General features: G+C 46.8%; 1 protein-coding gene across 2 annotated transcripts in view; it reads right to left on the minus strand.

Moving 5' to 3' along the window:
* The window catches only part of FAT3 (FAT atypical cadherin 3), a 520,751-nt gene that overhangs the window by 33,198 nt on the left and 465,798 nt on the right, over positions 1–21,755 (minus strand). For both annotated transcript variants that reach the window (XM_036324714.1, XM_036324713.1), the window contains exons 15-20: positions 21,477–21,614; positions 20,398–20,541; positions 16,999–17,196; positions 12,887–13,685; positions 2,641–2,775; positions 614–771 (exon numbers count right to left, since the gene is read on the minus strand). In XM_036324714.1, coding sequence (XP_036180607.1) covers positions 614–771; positions 2,641–2,775; positions 12,887–13,685; positions 16,999–17,196; positions 20,398–20,541; positions 21,477–21,614 — 1,572 coding nt within the window. The remainder of the gene's footprint in view (positions 1–613; positions 772–2,640; positions 2,776–12,886; positions 13,686–16,998; positions 17,197–20,397; positions 20,542–21,476; positions 21,615–21,755) is intronic.

Here is a 21,755-nt window from a genome sequence, read left to right on the forward strand (position 1 = left end):
TTATAATAAAAATCAAATGATGTGTGTAAAGCTTTTAGTACTATTGCTGTTGTTGTTGTCATGAAGGTACCAGAAGCTCTGAGCTGAACACAAATGCCAGACCTGTTCTAAAGGAAATCTGGCTGCCTTTGGAGGGTTTCTGAGGCTGAAAATGACTTTAAAAATTGGGCTATTTGTGTCATATAGGACATACAAAATCTTCCACACCCCACACCTCCAACTTCTCTCTGAGCAAGGACAGAAGTCGTCTCAGAGGTCAGTGGGGATAGAAGAGTACACAGCCAACCTTTTTAAAGGACTAACCCTGCCATGGAATTGATTAGGAGATACATTCTAATGAGCTGTTGAGTGATTACAGCTCCAAGGAGGCCAGCCCTTGAACCCACTCTAGAGAGAGATCCCCTGTCTGCCAAGAGCCAGTTTCGAAGCCGAATATACAAAAGGAAACGGGTGTTGGCACACTTCCCAGTTTTGCTGCTGCTCCCTCTGTCCTAAAGTCTGCTTCTGGTCTTCTGAATTTAAAAGACAAAACAAATTCAGCAGCCCCCCAACTCACGAGCCAAAAGACTAACATGAGAACTGACTGCAGGAACAGATAACACATTTTAATTACCTTCAGAATTATGCAGGGATTTGCTCTGGTGTACATGATAATCCCGTTGCTTTGCAGTGTGCGCAGGCGCAGACCCAGCTTAAAGTCCTCTTCTTTGCTCTTCTCAGAAAGCCGGTATTTGATGTAACTGTTTCCAGCAAAGCTGAGAGAAGTGTGCCCTGAAAAGATCATAATGAGAAGACACACAGGCTTTTAACTTTCAGAAATGAACAGGGACACCTGAAATCACCCAACAACTACCAAGCAAGGTGATGAAAGACCACGGGAAGTTAGTGAAGGCATTGAGGAGAAACCATTTTTGATTAAAAACTGGTTCTCCATTTCAGGTCACACTCAAATTTCAAAGTGAAAATAAATATTAATTAGTCCAGATGCCAAAAAGAAAAAATCTTAGTTGTCTAATGACAAGGGCAACTTGGTAAATTCTATAACCAGAATTTCATTAGTGTCACTAAATTCCCAATTCCCACTTTCTAAAATTAGCTCTATTACAGGATAACCCATCATGCCCATCCCCATCAGACACTTAAGAACTTTCAATTCCATGGAACTGAGGGAAGACACAAACATTTTCAAAGAATATCCGTATTCTCCACCTATCCTAATGCCAAATAGCCAAATCATGACATTTGCACTAGCGTTAGAAAAAGGTAACGGATAGAAAGGGAGTTCATGTCATATGCAGTCACAATTCTACCTTGACTATTAATTTCAAGGCTCCCCTTCTAAGAATTTTTAGCCCTATTCACATCGTCCACTTCTGAGTTTACGCTCTTTTTTTTATTGCCTCCAACTTTACGTTTTAACAAGCAAAGTAATGGTTGAAAAGCTGTCTTGCTGGGAGGAAAGGTGCAAAGTGTGGAAATACGCCAAATGGATGATAATTGTGAACAATCAAAAGTGTTCTAGATAGAGAGGAGAAAGGAGATGGGCAGAAAGTGACACCTGACGTTAGGAGGCTTGGCCTCATTGTCACCCCCCTGTGCATCCCCACCTGCTATGTGCATGGCATGTGTGCTGGTGGGGGGACAGCATACATATCTTCCAAGTCTAAGCCTTGGATGACTTCAAAAGCAAAAACACTGGTGATCCCTTCACTTAACGAGCAGCTCTGTTCTTGAAATCAGCTATGAAAGAGCTTTGGCTTCCATTTCTAAGAACAGTGCTTCTCTTTGCAAAGGCTGAATTTATTTCTGGAACCCACTGCTTAGCAAAGTGCCTTGCACACAATAGTCATAATCATTTTCTATTATCAGCACAATTACTATTCAATCATTACTCAATCTAGTCCTTGGATTCCAAAATTGACATCAGTGTACCTGTATGTTAAATATATCCTCTACCAAAGAGAGGGTTTTATTGGTGCCGAAAGTGAACAATACTCTTTTTAGAAGAAAAAAGAGGTAGAGAATACATGAATCAAATGTATTGAGTGAAGATCAGGCACAGAGGGCCATTTGGATTGAAATAATATAAATATGGATTTCTTTCTTTCTTTAAGAAACAGAGGTGAGCACCTACAGTTTGGGGAACACGCAGTGAGTTAGACATCTCCAGGGGAGAGCCTTACTTGGTGCTCTAGGCTGGGCTAACCCCATGCAAGGCCAACTGGACTGGCTCAGCTCTACCTTCTGTTGGCCTCTGTTTTGGGGACTATGGGTCTGTGCACCCCTCTGAACATCAAAGGTCATGCCACAGACACTCCAACTCTCCTGCCAACCAGGAGCCTTGTATGTTCCATAATTTCACACCCATACCATCCATGCAACATGATTGAAAACACATGTTGTGGTCTCCCCATTACGTCAGGAGTCCACGGTCACTGCACGTGTTCTTCACACAGGCTGCAGCTGCCATGAATGCCGAATGTGTTTGAGGGGGGATGTCAGCGCTGGTCCATTCTGAAGGACAGTATTGCCGGCAGGCAGAAATGTCTTCTGAAAAGGGCCAGGGCAGTGTCATTTACTCAAGGGCAAGTGCTTCAGGACTAGGAATTTAGACCCTCGTCATGGCAACCCACTCTGCACCTGAGCACTCTCCGAGCTTCCCCGGTGGACACTGGCAGAGGAACGGTCTCCTGCTGGCTTCGTAACCGACACACTGCATGTCCCCTGGACACGGCTTCTCCACGCAAGGATCATTGGACCCCGGGCACAGTCCTCCTGCGACAAAGGGGGAAAATGCATGATCAGCACAAAGGGAATCACTCTACACTCCAGAAGTACAGGAATGGGCGGGAGCTGGACTCCACAGGCTGCCCGAAGCAGGGGTGGGCTTCACGTGGTGTGGGCGCCCATCAAACGTCCCTGGATCTGCCAAAAACTCACTGTCAGACTCAAGTAGGTCGGGCACAAAGAGTAAATGGGACTCCTCCGCTGAGGCTAAAATATGCTAAGGTTGTCTAGACCAACTTCAGCTGAAAAGAAATCTTACCACATGGGCTCTGGTGGTCTTTCTTGGAGTGGGTTCCTGCTTACCTGGGGCCATTTATATGCATCACTTGAGTTTAGATTTCTTCTACACTCCTCTCCTGCCCTGGAAAACTAGGGGTAGACATAGACTTTTCTAAAGAAAAGTATGACTACATGACTAATGCTAAATTGTAAAAGCACAACTAATGTTATTTCCTAATCCCTCCTGCTGCATGCTATTGTATTGATTAGCTGTAAACGTGCCCTACTGGCTCTCAAAGCTAGCAGAATTCTCTCTGGCAAAGGAAGGCTTCCTTCCTACTTGTTTGATGTTCACAGCTCAGTGAGATGAAAGGTTAATCCCTCACGGAGGAAATCCTGGAAAGTAGATTAAGTGATTGAGGCAGAATTCAGGGCCCAGGTGAGTCGTTTCAGAACTGCAGCGATGGCAAACACGGGTCCACTGAAGGAAGCGCTCTTTTCAAAGGCCTTGGCTACTTCACATGCAATTAGGCCACTTTCCAGCTCAGGAGAGTTTAAGTGGTAACGGGATTATAAAAAAGGAGACATTCAAAATAAGCCACAACTAGGTTAGCAGAGGCCGAAAGGAGCGCCTCTGCGAACCTAGAACAGGCTGGGCAATCAGCAGGATCTGGGCCTTTATCACACTCCTCTCCATCCAAACTCTTTCCTCCTCGTTAAGCATATTATTCCATTATACAGTCATTTCTTTGTCTGGAAGAAAGCAAAAAGTTTTTTGTTTTTTAAAAATCTTCACCCCCAGATATTTTCCCTTTGATTTTTAGAGAGTCCAAGGGAGGGGGATAGACAGAGAGAGTGAAACAACGATGTGAGACAAACACATTGATTGGTTGCCTCCCGCACACACCCTGACCAGGGCTGAAGACCTAGCCTGCAACCCAGGTCTTTGTCCTTGACCAGAACTGAACCCGGGATCCTTCAGTCTGCAGGCGGTTATTCTATCCACTGAGCAAATTGGCTCGGGCGGTGAAAGCAAAAATGTAATGCTAACTACTTATAAACATTTTAAACACTGTAATCCATGAGAGGAGCAATATAAGTAGCGCCAGCAAACTTAGAATTCATAAATCCTATTTTCCACTGGTTTAGAGCTCAGCTTCGTATCAAAACGATACTCCTTGGCAATGGTCCAGCTTACATAGTGTTAGATGATGAAGGGATTTCTAACTGAAAATTTAGAATGATCCCTACAAATGGTTCTAAGAAGACATAAAGTACATCTTCCTATTTTCATTCAAAAAACATCTTTATTCCTGCCACATATATATCAATATTTATGGAATTTGCAAAAAGCTGTTCAACCACCTTATGATCTGTCTCAAGAGGCTTTTGATAACCAGTTTTTACATAACGTTTGGTGCATTCATTCAACAAATAATTTTTCAGAGCTAATGAGGTGATAGGCCCGGACATGTAAAGATGAAAGGAAATGATTGTGTCTCTTCCTCTCCTACGTAACAACCCACAAACACATGATTACAACACAACCAGGAAACTGCTTTCATAGAGATATGTGAGTGCAACGGAAGTACCAGAGAAGGAAAAGTGTGATTCCTGGGAGAATGTCAGTCTCCTATAGAAAGGGAGCATTTTACACTCGGGCTTGAAGGATGAGATCCTTTGAGTAACAAGGAACTGTGTTTCGTGGGAATGAACTAACCATAGTTAGTCCTTAACTGCACTCATGTGTTTAAGTTTACTCATGAAAAGTTCACAACCCTACCAGCTGACCCTTTGCTGTCTCCATGAGTGGCTTCCTTTCAGTTTCTGATGCCCTGCACACTTCCATGCTGCTCCTAGATGTTGACGGGTGAGTATCCGATATAATAAAAGCCTAATATGCATATCGACCAAACAGCAGAACGACTATTCACTATGATGCACACTGACCACCAGGGGGCAGACGCTCATGCAGGAGCTGCCCCCTGGTGGTCAGTGTGCTCCCACAGGGGGAGCACTGCTCAGCCAGAAGCTGGGCTCATGGCTGGCGAGTGCAGTGGTGGTGGCAGGAGCCTCTCCCGCCTCCACTGCAGGCTGGCAGTAAGGAATGAAGGGTCCCGGACTGCGAGAGGGATGTCTGACTGCTGGATTTCTCCTATAAGAATTATGTTAACTTAAAAAAAAAAGAATTTGCCCTGGCTGGTTTGGTTCAGTGGATGGAGCGTCGGCCTGGAGACTGAAGGGTCCCGGGTTCAATTCTGGCCAAGGGTATATCCCCGGGTTGCGGGCTCAATCCCCAGTGGGGGGAATGCAGGAGGCAGTTGATCAATGATTCTCTCTCATCGTTGATGTTTCTATCTCTCTCTCACTTTCTTTCTCTCTAAAATCAATAAAGAAATATATTAAAAAAAGAGATATAAGTGCATATAATAAAAACTAAACACTGTATTTCAGAATAAATATAGCATTTGAGTAGTTCTCTCTTTTATTCACATGTTTTGACTTTTTCTTTGACTGTCAGTCCTGCCCTGGGAATTAGTACAGGGCCTTTCATTTTATCACTCATCTCTCTATTTTGAAAAAAAATATATATTTTTGTTGATTCTAGAGCAGTGGTTCTCAACCTGGGCTGCACATTAGAATCACCTGGGAATCTTTTTAAAATCCTGATTTCTGGGCCACATCCTCCGGAAATTCTGTTTCCTTGTTACTAATGTTGTGGCCCCACCCCATAACAAAGAAACAGAATTTCCGGAAGATGAGGCCCAGAAATCAGGATTTTAAAAAGATTCCCAGGTGATTCTAATGTGCAGCCAAGGGTGAGAACCACTGTTCTAGAGAGAAAGGGAGAGGGAGAGAGAGACAGAAACATTAGTGATGAGAGAGAATCATTGATTGGCTGTCTCCTGCACGCCCACACTGGGGATCGAGCCTGAAACTCGGGCATGTGCCCCGACTGGGAATTGAACCTCAACCTCCTGGTTCATAGGTCGATGCTCAACCGCTGAGCTCGCCGGCCCAGCTCACTTATATCTCTTATGCTGGTTAAAGCACAAGGCCATTTAGACCCACAACTGAAGTTCGAATTCACAGCTTTTTTTCTTCCTTTTTCCCTATGTCATAACCGTAGAACCCATATAATTAAATCCAGTAAATTAATGAATATGTTAGAGACAGTCCGCATTATGAAAATTGTAGGTGGAGGATCTGTAAAAATATATTAATACAAATATAATACATGTATTCTAAAATTAATGATATATTAGGTATATAATGATGTACACTTCTATTTATTCTAGCAATTGACTCTGATAGGTTATTTTTCTTTCTTTTTCTTTTTCCAATAGGTTTTTTAAGGTAAGGGGGACTGTTCTTGGCAAGCAATCTTACTCGACTCCTGATGCTTAAAATTCCTCCAGGGCCTCGTCCCCAGTCCTGGCTGAGCTGGGAGGAGCCATAAACAGCGGGGCTCCAGCTGCAGCTGTCTGTTCGCTCTGCTCACTGTCCACTCTCTTGTGGTTCAAGGAAGTATGAAGGCAGGTTAGCATCTGGCGGTCCGTGTAAATACAACGGCTTCTTAGCTGGGGGCAGATGTGAGCATGTGCATAAAATACAGTCTCGGCCCTGGCTGGGCAGCTAACTCAGTTGGTTAGAGTGTCATCTGGATATGCCAAGGTTTCAGGTTCAGTTCCAGTCAGGGCACATACAAGAATCAACTAATGAATGCATTAATGAGAGGAACAACGAATCAATGTCTCTCTCTCTCTCCCTCTCTCTCAAATCAATTTTAAATATGCAACCTATTCTGAGTAGATAAATACTTCTAGTTACTGAAAAACAGGTTTCCCAGAACTAAATAGTTCCCATATGCAGTGTTGTAGTTCTCTCTCTATGGACCATGATAAGAAATATATATTGTCAGAGAGACCTGATCTTTGAATGTCTACCCTGAACAATGTCTTGTGTTCCTCAACCTCAGATGTGCTCAAGTCTGGGTCCTGGGGACAGATTCCTGGGTTTAATGAGCATCTTTTTTGAGCAAAGGCTTAAAGTCTCTAGCAACATAAAAGCCAGTATACTTTTAATGACGCTGAGCGGTTAACTTGTTCTTAGAGCCATGTTTATGTCATCCCCTTTACCTACCGTCGTAAAGAGCCTCACAGACCCTCTCTCTGGCGGTAGAAAGTGCCTGATCAGCTTTCCAGGACCAGTGAAGAGACAACAGTGTCAGCTCCTGTTGGCTTCTGGGAGGAAGTTATCTTATTAACTATCATTAAATAATCCAGGTTTAATAAACTTGTGCTGTGATCCGGGACAGCCTGGGGGGTGGGAGCTCTAGACCTCCATGCTTGGCATCTCCAGGCACCCATCCATTTGGTGCCAGAATGAGCATGAAGGGAGAAGGGTCCCACTTTATCAAACCAGCTGACGCCGTTTGCTGTACGTCAGAGCAGGACAGGAGGAGCAGACATTTTTAGCAACTGCCAGAACATAAAGCAGGCAGAGAAGCTCTGTTCCCGTCCCAGGGCCCCTCTGGAAGGCGGGGTAGTGTAATCGACAGCGGTACTGCGCTGACAAGCAGCAGACCTGGATTTTGGCCCTGACTCAGTTGTTCAATTTATTGAGTGCATGGCTCTGAACAAGTCCCGTGATGTCTCTGGGTCTCAATTGTTTCTCAGAAAAATGAGGATAATGATTCTTCATAGAGTTTTAACAATTAAATGGGCTAATGCATATGAAAGCAACTTGCAAAGAAAAACAAACACTTATAGTAGAAACAAATTACAAGGTCCCCAAACTGGGGACACGATCTTGCCTCAGCAACATGGCAGAGACCTGAACTCAAGTGCAATCTTTTCCTTACTGTCCTTTCTGGGTCCAATTCAGCATTTGCAAATTGACGGGTAAAGTGAAATACCAGGTACATGGGAGACACAAAATAATAAGGCCTGGAGCTTTTTATGAATCAGTGTCACAGGCCACGTGCATTGTGGGAGCCCCTTCACTGCCTTGGAGGTGTGCTTTTCCTGGTCTCCCTCTGAGGAGAAACGTGCACACAGTGTAGCCATTCTCCCAAAGAAGGTTTTCCACCTTCTGAAGTTTGGTGCAGACAGAAATTTAGGTCACTCTCCACAGAGTTAACAACATGCAACTCACTCCAACAGCAGCTTCAGAGCTTTGGAAACCGCAGGGAGGAGAAAGGTAATCCTCTTGAGGTTTTAGAAGGTTCTCGCTACCATAGTTAATGACTCTCCTCTCTTCATCTCCCCAGCATTCCCACAGCCATCCCCCACCCCCGGCCCCCCGCCATGAAGTCAATGCCTTCAGCTAGCACATCAGTATCTAGCTGTGATTATTATCGCTGCCACTTCGAGCTGATTCAACCTCTCAATGCATGTTTCTGCCTCATTACACGGAGAATCCAATAACTAATGGTAAACAATATACTGAGAATCCAGTAACTAAATGGTAAACACCTTGAATGCATGTGCTCTGCCAGGCTGTCGTGTCTTGGCAAATGCCACAGAAGTCATTTACCTTCCATCTTAATACCTGGACGACGTGACATTTTAAAACACCTTCTCCCAAGGTCTCTTGGCTTTGAAATGGTCCCTTGCGGTTCTCCCAGAAGCACAGAATCACGTGTGAGGGTGTTTTCTTGGCTCAGCCATATTTTCCAGGAGATTTTGCTAAGGGCTAAGTGAAGTTTCATTAAAGACAACTTTTCTGGGGCAGTTGTGTGTGAGCTGAATATATGAGGGAATACCCAGACATTGAGAAGCTGGACACCTCCAAACCTCTCCTGACATTTTGGGACTCAGGTGCTGGGGATGAGGGATTTGCAGAGACATAGCTAAGGAATGTCTCCTTTTAGATATATTTCTATATCAGACCTTTGAAAAATCAGTGAAAACTTTCCAAAATAGACAATCAGCCCAGCTCCATAGACTGCCCCTGATGCTCTGTCTGCCTGCTTTCCCTGAGGGGGCTCAAGGGCATCTATCAATGCCCTCGTCACTTAAGTTGGTGTCAGGTTTTCTCAGTGAAGTGCCAATGTTCATTGGACTTCTGAAGTTTACCAGGGGCGATCTCATGACATCAGAACTTTCTATCTCTTGAACTTCCGTTCAAACATGATGCTGAATGGGGGCTGGAATTCAATGAACCTATCTGGCACTAAAATTCAAGTTTGCTCTCATTTTTCAAAGGAACTTGGCATTTTGGTTCAAGGTGCTAATGATGTTAATTAGACACAAAACATTTGCATGAGAAAAAGAAGTTAGGAGAGGGATAAATATTGAGGCCAAATCTGTATAAATATTACTTTATAGCCCTCATCATCCTGATTATTCCACCACGTGGTTAGAAAGTCCATTGAGTGAATCTGCCAATTTTCCAGGGTAAGCAAGCCAATACTAGTGTGTGTGTGTGTCTGTTGCAGGGGCATTTATGGAATTTAATTACGTCTCCTTTCCAATAAATGAGATGCCTAAAATGCATAATGTTTTCCTTAATAGTTCTTCACTGTATTTGATTTCAGAGGATGCTTTATAAGAAGTAAGAGAGCTATTACTATTATAACTAAAAGCTTGCCCCCTGAACCTGGAGGAAATTCTTTCTGCTTTATCTTGCTGTGAGATCTCGCAAAGTTTGATTTTCTGACGACTAGCATTAGAATCACCCAGGCTACATATATAGATCTTAGGCTCCACCCAGAACCTCCTGATATATCTGAGTGTGGGGCTCAGCCATGAGCATTTCTTGTAAGCCCTGTGCATACTGCAGGCTGAGAAACCTACTGCCATCCTAAGGTGGTATGGCGAGTCTGGGCATTAGTCTGCTGGGAAAAATGGGGTTATCTGAGTATTCCTACAGAACACACAGCACTGGGGTTATGACTCACATAAAAAAATGGAAGAGCCCTGACTGGTTTGGCTCAGTGGATAGAGCGTCAGCCTGCGGACTGAAGGGTCCCGGGTTCGATTCCAGTCAAGGGCATGTACCTTGGTTGCGGGCACATCCCCAGTGGGGGGTGTGCAGGAGGCAGATGATTGATACTTCTCTCTCATCGATGTTTCTAACTCTCTATCCCTCTCCCTTCCTCTCTGTAAAAAATCAATAAAATATATTAATAAAAAATGGAAGAGTCCCTGTTATTAAGATGCAGATAATAAAATAGGGGCCCCAAATGAACCTTCACTGAATCAGCATGCCCCTTGCACCAGCTGTATGGGCCTAGGTAAGGCACAGAGGCATAATATTTACAAAGCAGAACTAATCATATATCACCTGCTGAGACAAGATGACCTTTTAGGGTCCTTTTAGCATTAAAATCCAGTATTTTATTAAAAATCCATGCACTGGGGGCGGGGGGTGGGGGGAGGTATCCCTCAGCCCGCCTGCACCCTCTCACAGTCCAGGAGCCCTCAGGGGATGTCCGACTGATGGCTTAGGCCTGCTTCCCACAGGGAGCAGGCCTAAGCCGGCAGTCGGACAACCTTAGTGCTGCTGCGGAGGCAGGAGAGGCTCCTGGCACTGTGCTTTCCAGCCATGAGCCTGGCATCTGGCTGAGCGGCACACCCCCGTATGAGTGCACTGACCACCAGGAGGCAGCTCCTGCATTGAGCACCTGCTCCCTGGTGGTCAGTGCATGTCATACAGACCAGTCGTTCTGCTGTTCGGTTGATTTGCATATTAGCCTTTTATTATATAGGATTATAAGAATGACTTGAAGGTGAGAAGAGGCTCTGGGGGGACCTGAATCTGCACAGAGCTCCCATTAAGGAAATGTTTGCTTTCCAACCAAGGCTGCTTGGGGGATGTCTGTGGGCTGAATCACAAAACATTCCAACATTTTGCATTTATGGGGAGTAGAAAGGTTAATGAGGACCAGAGAACAGGAGTCCTGGGCAAGGACACCACCCCAAAAATTACTGCATTGAAAACATTAGTGTCTCATGCAAAATGCAGAGCAAGCCCCTCCCAATAAAAGTCAACCCACTAAATCCCTCCTTTAAAGAAGTTCTGCCAAGTCTGCCCTGTCTCTTCTTGATGAACTCATACCCCTCCCTCAAGGGCCAGTACCTAAGTGATCCCTCATGTACAAATGTCACAGAAAGCTTTCCTGTGGCCACAACAGGGAATCTGTCCTTTCTACTCCCTAGCAGAAGTTTTACTGCAACATTTTCATTGCAAACAGGTACTTGCAAGTTGACTTCACAACAGCCAGCTCCTGAGTGCAGGGACTGTGCCTTTTTTTACTCTGAATTTTCAGTGTGTGGGACTCTGCTGCCTCCGCCGATTTTTGCTGAATGAAACCAGTTCTCAGAGTACAAGGCTTAATTAGCTGGTTTAGTTTCTCCCGAAGGGTCTGCCCTATCCTGTGGTGAATGCCTTTGGAACTCTGCTGTGAATTGTCTCACCAAGGACCTGGCAGAGCTCTGGGGCATCAATCCGTTTGCCTACAGAGGAACCTAGGTGAGACCTGGACAGCTGGCATTCATAAATCCTGCATGTTGGTGGCATCTGCCAGAAAGACACTGCACCTAGCATGCATGCTTTGAGTTCTTCTGGAACGAATTTGCATATTCAACAGGTCAGACATCACTGTATCTATCCCATGAAAACAGAAACAGAATTCACTGGGTACCGAAGAGTAAGAGGCTGGAACTCGTCTAGGCTGCTGGGAGGCTGTGGAATTGTCTCTCAGAGGGAGCTATGATCTTGGCAGTCTTCCTCTGATGAACTTATTTTCTAAACTGCAACCAAAAACTTTCTACACAGGAAGAGGCCAAGGCCCTGCCTGTCCCCTATTACCTAAGGGGATGTTTCACAAATGGCCTTTCTTCTGGCCACGGTCCCTTTGGGCCAAGTTCACACTGGCTAGAAGGACTGGGTGCAATTTTCCTAGAAGAGGGCAGTGAATTTATGGCTCCACATGTCAGAGAGAGGAAAAGAGGGAGGGAGCAATGCTTCTTCCTGACCGCCGTGGGCATGTGACCCTGTGCAGTTAGAGCCTCTGACCAGGAAAGGTCAAGGTTCAGTGATTCTAGTTACATCAACGAACACGAAGCAGTCCATCTCTGCTGCCCCGAGGGCTGAATCCATCCCTTGACTGTGCTCCCGGCCATCTGGCCTCTGTTTTTCACTGAAGCAAATCTAGCTGACGTGCCCTCTGCAATGGCTCCCTAACTTGTTTCCCTGCCTCTGGCCTGGCCCAGCCTAATCCATCCCCTCTGCAGCCAGCACGCTCTTTGTGAAAGACAGAGCTGATCCTGTCACTTCCTCACTTCAAATCAGCCAACAGTTCCCACTGCCCTGGGATCATTTCTAAAATCTTCATCCTGGCTAGCCCTGTGTGGTCCCCAGGGCTTGCTCACAAATTGCAGTCGTCATCACTCCCCGCTCCTTCCAGCAACAGGAAATCTCTTTCAATCCCGTCAGTTTAGGTTCCTCTCTTGCCCTTAAGCCTTCCTCATGCAAGGCACCCTCCGTCTGGAATGCTCTCCTTCCCCTACCTGTTTTCACACGCCTAATTCCTACTCCCCCTTCACCTCAGCCCCTAGATATACTCCCTTTAGGAAACCTTACCCCCGGATTGGGTCCTCCCGAAGGACTGTACTTCCCCTAACAATACTGACTGCAGGTGCTCAAGCTGGCCTGTTTGTATGTCTGGGCTGCTCATAAGCCATATGTTCGATGGGAGGAGAGCCTGTCGTTACCCCCATAGCCCAGAATCTCTCATGGTGGCTAGACACATAGTAGATGCTCAGTAAATGTACTGTGGAGCGAGTGAACAAATGCATGCTTACCAGGAATGGCAGCCTAGTCTAATTAAATCTCAGGAGGTGAGGTGGGAGGGACTCTAAGCAGCACTCACCGTTACAGGTGCAGCGCACGTTCCGGTAGAAACGCGGACACACAAAGCTGATGCGAGCCGTGCTGTAGGTCATGAGTGCGTGGGAATCCAGCGACAGGCCCTGCTCACAGTGCTGCTCCTGGCAGTCCAGCCCCGAGCAGTTCTTCTCCAGGATGGCCGAGATGCGCATGACGTTCTCCAGGTGCCTCCTGGCATTGGACAGCTTCTGGATGAGGTAGGCCGGCTTGTAGAACTCGCTGCTGTGCATCTCCACAGCAAACAGCATGTCCAGCTGGCTGGTGCCCGCCACGGGCTGGATGCTGATGATGTGCAGGCTGTCCTGCTTCTGGGTGAGGACCGCGTTCCGCAGGCTGCGCCGGAAGCCGTGCATGTGCAGCCCCACGAAGTCCTCGGGGGACACGTTCTCGAAGCGGATGGTGACGGTGTTCTGCAGCATCTCGTGCACCAGCTGCTCCACGTGCACGATCACATCGATGGGCACCTGGAAGCGGCCGTCACTCACCGACACGTTCAGGACGTACTTGCCACTGTCCAGGCCTCCCAGGGCGATGATTTTCCCATCATGACTATTCACTTTGAACAGGCTTTTCTGCTCCGATTTCAGGGCAAACGTGAGCACGTCATACATATCCTGGTCAGTGGCGTGGATCTTCCCAATGACTCCACCCGGAAAGTCGTCCTCCATGGTGACAATGAAAATCTCCAGGGGGATGGCCGTGGGCTTGTGGATACTTTCCTCAATGACCCGCACGCGGACGTAGGAGTGAGAAACTTGCTGGGGTTTGCCGGAGTCTTTCGCCTAAAACAACCAGGAGGGAGAAAGGCAAGGAACGAAGAAAAAAAGTTATAGTCATTAAAAAACAAACACAACTCAGAAGACCTCTGCTCCTTTCACCACATTCGCTTCTTTCTCCGTCCCCGGCCACGGGTCTGCAAAACGCTGGAGATGGCACTTACTAAGAGGAGCGATTTATCACCTTTAGTTCCCACGTGTCCGCTTTGTTATGGACACTAACATGTTTCAACACAATACATGGGGTGAGCAGGGAAGGAGGCTAGAGGGTGCTGTGAGACCCAACATACCCACAATAGGCTGGCCTTCTTTTACTTCTGGACAGAAGCCATCAGGGAACCTCATCAACTGGTGTTCCCTCTTGGAAGAAAAAGATGTTTTCATTTTTTATTTTTACTGCTTTATTTGAGAGAGAGAAAGGAAGGGAGAAGGAGAGGGGGAGAGAGAGATTTGCTGTCCCACTTATGTATGCATTCACAGGTTTATTCTTGTATGTGCCCTGACTGGGGATTGAATCCACAACCTTGGCATATTGGGATGATGCTCTAACCACCTGAGCTACCCAGCCAGGGCGGAGAAAAACTTCCTGTTCTCTTTGTATTCTTTCCTTTTGATTGGACCAGATGGCACCCCTTTGCACACTTAAGAAACAGCATTATTTAAGTGGGACTTGCACAAAATGAAGGTTTAGAATAAAGAGTGGTGTATGGAAGGGGAAAACAGGTAGCCTAACTAGAGCCTTTTTGTCTTCTTTCTTTATGTCAGCTGATGGAACAACCACCCTGACAACAGATCTTCACTGAGCACCTGCCACAGGCAACATGGAGGTAGTCAGAGCTGTGGGGCTTCAATGAAGGGCAGGTTCCCACAGGCGGGGCCCCCAGGACAGGTGTCTGAGGATTCAGGGCTGAAGTAGACCTTGCAGGCCGGATGGAATCTGGGGAGGTGTGTCTTTGTAAGGGGAAGGCAGCCTAAAAGCAGAGGCTTGGGCATCCCACAGACTTGAGTTCAAATCTTGGCCCTGCCGCTCATGTCTGGCTTTAAGTTACTTATCCTCTCTGAGCTTCAATTCTTGTATCTTTAATATGAGTAAAATAGTAGTTTTTACATCACAAGAGTCTTGCATTGTAAGGATTAAAAGACACTGTAATTGCCAAGTGCTTAGCCATGGCCTGACCCACAGAAGTGCTTCGTATATGAGAGTTCCTTTTATTACCCTCATCACATGCTTTATGGAATGGAATTTGTGAACCAGAGATGCTGACCTGGAAAATTCACGGAGAAAGGATATGTTTAGCAAAGTAGGTCGAACTTGGAGTCAAACTGTGGGGGGTCTCAAAAGACAGTGATGAGTTTGGACTTTATAAGCCAGAGGTTGCCCACTCAAATGTCTGAGGCCAGAGAGATGACAGAAAGGCATGAAGCCGCTGGGTGTAAAGTTATAGACTAGTGGGCTGCTGTGGCCTGAGGACTACAGAGTCATGTCCTCCTAAAGACCCTGAAATTCAGAATCTGAAAGAGTCTGGGCCAGAACTGAGCCTGCAGGCCACACATTTTCAGGGACTGGGAACCCGCAGATGGTTTAGTTTAGGGCCGGGGTTGGCACACCTCTTTTGTAAAGGGCAAGGTAAGAAACAGTAGTTTAGGCTTTCAGGGTTATACAATCTCTGTCAACTGCAAAGCTATGATTCCAGCATGGAGGCAGCCACACAGCACATGTAAACAAAGGGGCCAGGCTGCGTTCCAATAAAACTTTATTGATACAAACAGGTGGAGGGCATGATGTGGTCTAGGGGCTATAGTGTGCTGACCCCTGGGGTAGGGGAATGACAAAGCGGAATGATTAATTTAGAAGTGGTATAGAGATGGATCTGAAAAGAATGCGGCTAAACCTGGAGGAATTACCCACGCGGCTTCTGCAATAGTATGAGCATGGCGCCATCTAGAATAAAGTGGGTGGTGGCAAAGGGAATGTAACTGATGCACACAGGGACCTTGGGAAGGCAAAAATGCAGGACTTGGTGGGTGGTGGTTTAATGTGAGGAATGGGAGGAGAAAGCTTTCTATAGTATTTTCAAAGCCTGAGATGTGAATCTGCTCTCCAATAATCAGAGAAGGTAGGCAAAGAACCATACTCGCTTCTGCGAGAAGGCACTACAACTTTCTCCTTGCCCTGAAGCATCTATACTGTGATATAAAACCACATAATATAGTTGGAGGAATGCATAGCAACTGAAGAGTTCACTCACATGCTCGGAGCCCAAAGTCATTCGTTTGGAAGGTTTCATGGAGCACAGTAAGTGATAACTTATCAAAAGAAACGATGTACACAGTTAAATGCTGTACAAATACAAAAATTTACTATGGTTATGATTGCCACCATTAATAATGACTTTAGGTTGCCCAATTGTGTATAAAAATGGTCACTCAGCCCGGCTGGTGTGGCTCTGTGGTTGAGTGTCCACCCATGAAGCAAGTGGTCCCTGGTTCATTTCTGGTTCAGGGCTTATGCCCTGGTTGTGGGCTCAATCCCCAGTAGGGAGCGTGTAGGAGGCAGCCAGTCCATGTTTCTCTCTCATGGATGTTTCTATCTCTCTATTCCCTACCCCTTCTTCTCTGTCTAAAAATCAATAACAACATATTTTTAAAAAATGGTCACCCAGTTTCACTGACGGGGCTCAAATCTTGTTCTGCCAAAATTCAAACATAGGGACATTTGGGTGCTCTCTCATTTCCTGCTCCTATCCACAGGATGCCCAGCCCGGCCCTTTTCGCCTCTTTGTCCCGTTTCATTGTGCACTGGCCAATGACCTTGAGGGAGCAGGAATGGAGGGAGACCACTGCCATCTGAGCACTTGATCCCCTCCTGTCTCACTGAGAAACTTATCAAGCAGAGAGGTCTCTTCAAAATCAGAGGCCATGATTTGGCTCCATCCCGTTAGGACCAAGACTGGCAGCTTCCCCGAGTGGGGCGGCATGGCAAACACTACTCAGTACAAAGCAGCAAGCCTCGACTTTGGGGGTCAATTAGAACCCCAGGAGTTTTCGGAATGCAGATTTCAGCCCTGGGACTGCTGCCTGGCACACTCTGCAGGCATGTCCCTGCTGAACTACGACGCTTCCCTTCCTTCCTGTTCAATTTCACACACACAGGCCGCTTTTATTGGTGTGAAATTGAATTTGAGATTAAAAGGGGAACATGCCTGCATGGTAATGAATTATGTTGACGTGCTCCACAAAGGAAAACCAACCGATGGGCCCAGGAACAGGCCTGGGGGAGAGGCAGCAGGGCCCGGTGTGGCCAGAGGGGGAGGCGCACCTGGACACGCAGCAGGTATTCCGGAGACTCCGTGTGCTGGAAGACCACGGCTGACCGCAGTGTCCCGTGTGGGTCCAACACAAACTCCTCCTCCTCGTTTCCCGACAAAATAGAGAAGGAGAAGGGAGGCCCGTTGTGAAAGGAGTCTCTGTCTGTCACCACCAGCTGCAAAATGCTGGTGCCTACTGGCTTATTTTCCTGAATAAAAGAGTACATAAGAAAAGGGAGATAAAATTACACATCTGCTCACATTTTAAGAAGCCCTGTCATTACCGGCGGAGAGCGCTGTGCTAGGAGACAGGGCTTTAGAGGAAGGGATTCCCTGGGATAGTATCTCATCTTCTGAAAATACGCTGGTGTCTGAAAGCGTCATGCTTCAGTCCTTGGCTGCCTCCCCACAGCTGCCCGATGAGACTAGGACAGGGGTGGGCAAACTTTTTGACTCGAGGGCCACAATGGGTTCTTAAACTGGACCGGAGGGCCGGAACAAAAGCATGGATGGAGTGTTTGTGTGAACTAATATAAATTCAAAGTAAACATCATTACATAAAAGGGTACGGTCTTTTTTTTTTTTTAGTTTTATTCATTTCAGCCGTAGTTTGCCCACGGCTGGACTAGGGGCTGCAAGTGAGAACACAGGACTTCACCTTGAACAGGTCTAGAGGTTCCAAAGATGCTACTGCCCCACCTTGCCCTTGGCTAGGCTGGGGATGCACTGAGTTCATGCACAGCTCTGGAAGTACATGGTGCTCCCTGGCCTTTGTGATCACATCAACACTCCTCTCAGACCAAGAAAACATCAACCTTTTGGATGTGACATAATCATGTCACAACATGATTATGCTGAGGCCCAACATGGTGACACAATGTCACAACATTGGACTTGGGGGGAGGGGGGAGAGGACCTTCTGGCAACTTCCCAGTAAATATACAAACGCTTATGCCAGATGGGAAAAGGGCTTCACACCCCACAGCTCAGAATTCAAGTTTTGCCATGTTTCTTGAGGAATGAGAAGGGGGGGGGGTGGAATATTTCTCAACTTCATCAGAATATTTGGAAGCCCCAGAGTTACTATGAGAGCATTATTTTGTGGAACCTCTCTGTCTCTTCCCCCAAAATAGATACACAAAGGTCTTTGTCATCCTTTCTTGGCTCAAAGGCTAGCCTCGCTTTGAAAAGGCCAAGTCAAATTCCTCTGCAGCTCGGCCACTGGTCCCCCTGCCCCACGCTGTTTAGACTTCGGCATTACCACGGTTAGGGCTGAAGTCAGTCTCATTAGTTCAGGCCTCGGATGATGTCGATTTGGGGTTACATGAGCTTGGGTCGCAGAGATGAAGACAATGATACGCAGCAGTTTGGAGGGGAGTCACGCACGGGGCCGGTACCCTTGTTTCATGTGCTGAATTAGTCTTATAAAAACCAGGTGTTGGAATAAGGAAACTACTCTGGGTTGTAAAAAGGGAGAAACACTTTTTGTAGGAGAACTAGAGCAGGACCTCAGAGATCTCTTACTTTGCCCCTTTGCCTCAAGTGGTTTTTGGTCATCAGGACCGAGACTTGGCCGCCGTCTGGAACCAGTCGCGGAACCACCTCTGCCCAGCGTGGATTTCGTGTTCCACACTGACAGCATACTCAGCACCACACAAAACAGAAGACTTATCCGTTTATTTGCTCAGTCTACCAAGGCCATTTCCTCCATAGGAGAGACAGGGAGAGAGAGAGAGGGAGAGAGGGAGAGAGAGAGCCCCCGGGTCCCCATCGGAGAAAGAAGGGTGAAATATAACACAGGCCCCTCGCTGCAGATATGAGCCAGGGTCACTGCTCACAGCGGAGGTTCTCGGTTCTTTCACTGCCGACTTCCTGTTGTGCATGTGGAACAGCCTGTCAAGCTGATGGATGTGTGTCATAAAACTGAATGTTGAGTAGGCAAAGCCCATTTTGTTCAGGGGAGAGCACCCAGAGGCGGGAGAGGCAGAGAGAGCCCAGTGGCGACAGTCTCAGAGAACAGCAGTCTGAGAGGAGGAGGATGGGAGGAAGGTGCAGACCCTGCGTGAAGCTCCGTGGGAGCAGGAGAGAGACGGGAATGCACAGCTGCTGGAAAAAGCATCAGAGAGGAGAGGAAACCCAGAAGGCCAGCAGGTGAAGGGATCCGGTTTCTCTGGCAAGGCGGTGGGGGATGAGGCAGCAAGCTGCTGGCTTTATGACCGCCTCTCACCCGATTCCTAACTCAGTGGTGCAGGGGAGCGGGCTATGGATGGCCAGACTCAAAGTCTTGAATGTTATTCCAAACAGGCCCCTCAAGACCTGGCTCACTATCATCTTACCTTCTACCCACAAAGCCCTGGGCCCCATGGGGGGTGAATCTGAGGCCAAACTGGATCAAGCAGAAGCTGATTCTCTAGACCAGCGGTTCTCAACCTGTGGGTTGTGACCCCTTTGGCAGTCGAATGGCCCTTTCACAGGGGTCGCCTAAGATCATCCTGCATATCAGATATTTACATTAGGATTCATAACAGTAGCAACATGACAGTTATGAAGTAGCATGAAAATAATTTTATGGTTGCGTCACAACATGCGGAACTGTATTTAAAGGGCCAGAAGGTTGAGAACCACTGCTCTAGACTATCTGTGGTCCCCCCAAGACACGGATATCAATCTTGTCTCTGCTAAGTCCTCCACACAGACTGTATTCCCGGACTGGATTTTCTGAACCTCCGAGGTCAGTTACCAGCTTCTAGAAACACGGGGAAGTGGAGGTAGCTCCGGGCCTACTACTGTGCTAATTAAGTATCTTTTGAATAAGAGAAAAACAGATGGGAAAGAGAGTCATTCTGATTGTAGAATGCCAGAAGATACTCCATCTAACGTTAAAGAGCTAGTGGATTTGAAGTGCTAAACACATTGCTTATGGAAGAGTGGGTTTAGTGAGTAGCGGCCCTATCCTGAATTCCAGTCTCCCTTTGACTGATGACCCAGTTAGTATCAATCTCCCTCCCTGGCCGGGATAGTACAAAATAGCTTAAACACAATCTCCATGGAAAGAGAACAGTTTTTGCCAAAGACAGATCTGAGTTCTAATCCTGACTCTACCACTTCGCTGCATGATCTTGGGTGAGCTACTTAACTCCTCAGATCCTTAGCTCCTTCACTTCACGGGGGTGGGGTGGGGACAAACGGTGTGTGGAACGTACCTGACCCTTGAAAGAACCCCACTGGTGACTGCACGTCTCAACATTTGTGAATCAGTTGCAATAGAAAATTCAGACTCTTTTTATACCAGCCCTGTGCCTGGGTGAGTTGATATGAGGTAAAAAACAGTAATAAACGGTGCTGAGCAACAGCAGAGAAAGGAAGCTGAGTGTGTCAAGACAAGTGCCCGACAGGCCCGACTCACGCACCTGAATCACAGCGGTATAGTTAGCAGGTGTGAAGACCGGGCTGTTGTCGTTCACATCGGAAATGTCAATGTTGACGGTGGCAGTTGACGACATCACAGGAATGCCACTGTCTGCTGCCTGGACAAGCAGGGAGTATCCGGACACCTGTCGAAGCACAGAGAGCTAACAGTGAAGAAGTGCAGTGTCTCCTTCCTTCTGCACAAACTTCCTTCTGCAGGCTCTGCTTGGCTTTGTTGAAGTTCAGCCTTCTCCTCTTAGATTCTAAACCAGGGTTTCTCAACCTTGGCACCATTGGGGCCAGGTAATTGTTTGTTATTGAGGGCTGACCTGTGCTTGTACAATGTCTAGGGGCATCTTTGGTCTCAACCTACTAGAAGGCAGTATCACCTCCTGCCAATTTGTGACAACCGAAAACTGACAGGCTCCAAACGTGTGGTGGTGGGGGTGGGGTACCCATATGTTTCCAGGGTTGGGGGCAAAACCATCCCTGGTTAGCATCACAGCTCTTGGCCTTTGTTCAGACAGGACCATTGTCAACACTGATCTATCTTATCAGTTTTGATTCTTCGGGAGTTAGGGGTCTATATCTCCCAGTGAGGTCGTTCTGCTTGTTAGCATCACTGCTAGAGCACCTTTATTCCCATATTTAATTTCTCCTTTTTTGGCTAAAAAAGATAATGTTTAGAAACTTAGTCAACCTTGGACAGAGGAATTTTCTGCATCATTCTTTTTGACCTAGATTCTTTCAGGGGGTCCTTCCGTATCACAGGATCCCAGTACTCAAGATGCTTTTCTGCCTCCTTGCTGGAGGAAGGACCAAACTTCAAACCATCCAGGAAGACACATATTTGCTTTTCCTTAAAACACTCGTAAGAAACTGCCAACATCTATTGGCAGAAAATTCTTTCAAAGTTCTAACACCAATACACAGTGCTGCATTTTAGCCCCTCCCTTTTCACCCTTAGCATTTAGAGCAGAGAATCTTCCTATTGCTACTCATTGAGCCAATGCCCGATTCCACTGAAGGTATGGGTGTGGATGGGAGTGGGTGGGAGGGGAGCTGGCTTAAACTAGCTTACCCGTTCCCGGTCCAATTTCTTCTTAACCTTCACAAGTCCCAAGACAGGATCCACAGCAAATTCATTGTCCCGATCGCCACTCACAATAGAAAAACGAATCTGTCCGTTGGGCTGGCTATCTGCATCCTCTGCTATTAGCTTGGTGGGACACAAGCAAAACAGAAAAGGAATGACACAAAAGGGTTATTCTTAGGGTTCCAGGTCTGCACAAATGGACACAGTTCTGGCGGTTTTCGTAGGCGCAATGATCAGCAGTGAGCATAACCCCAGGAAGATATG

The sequence above is a fragment of the Myotis myotis genome, unplaced genomic scaffold (assembly GCF_014108235.1).
Source record: "Myotis myotis isolate mMyoMyo1 unplaced genomic scaffold, mMyoMyo1.p scaffold_m19_p_10, whole genome shotgun sequence".
NCBI lineage: Eukaryota > Metazoa > Chordata > Mammalia > Chiroptera > Vespertilionidae > Myotis > Myotis myotis.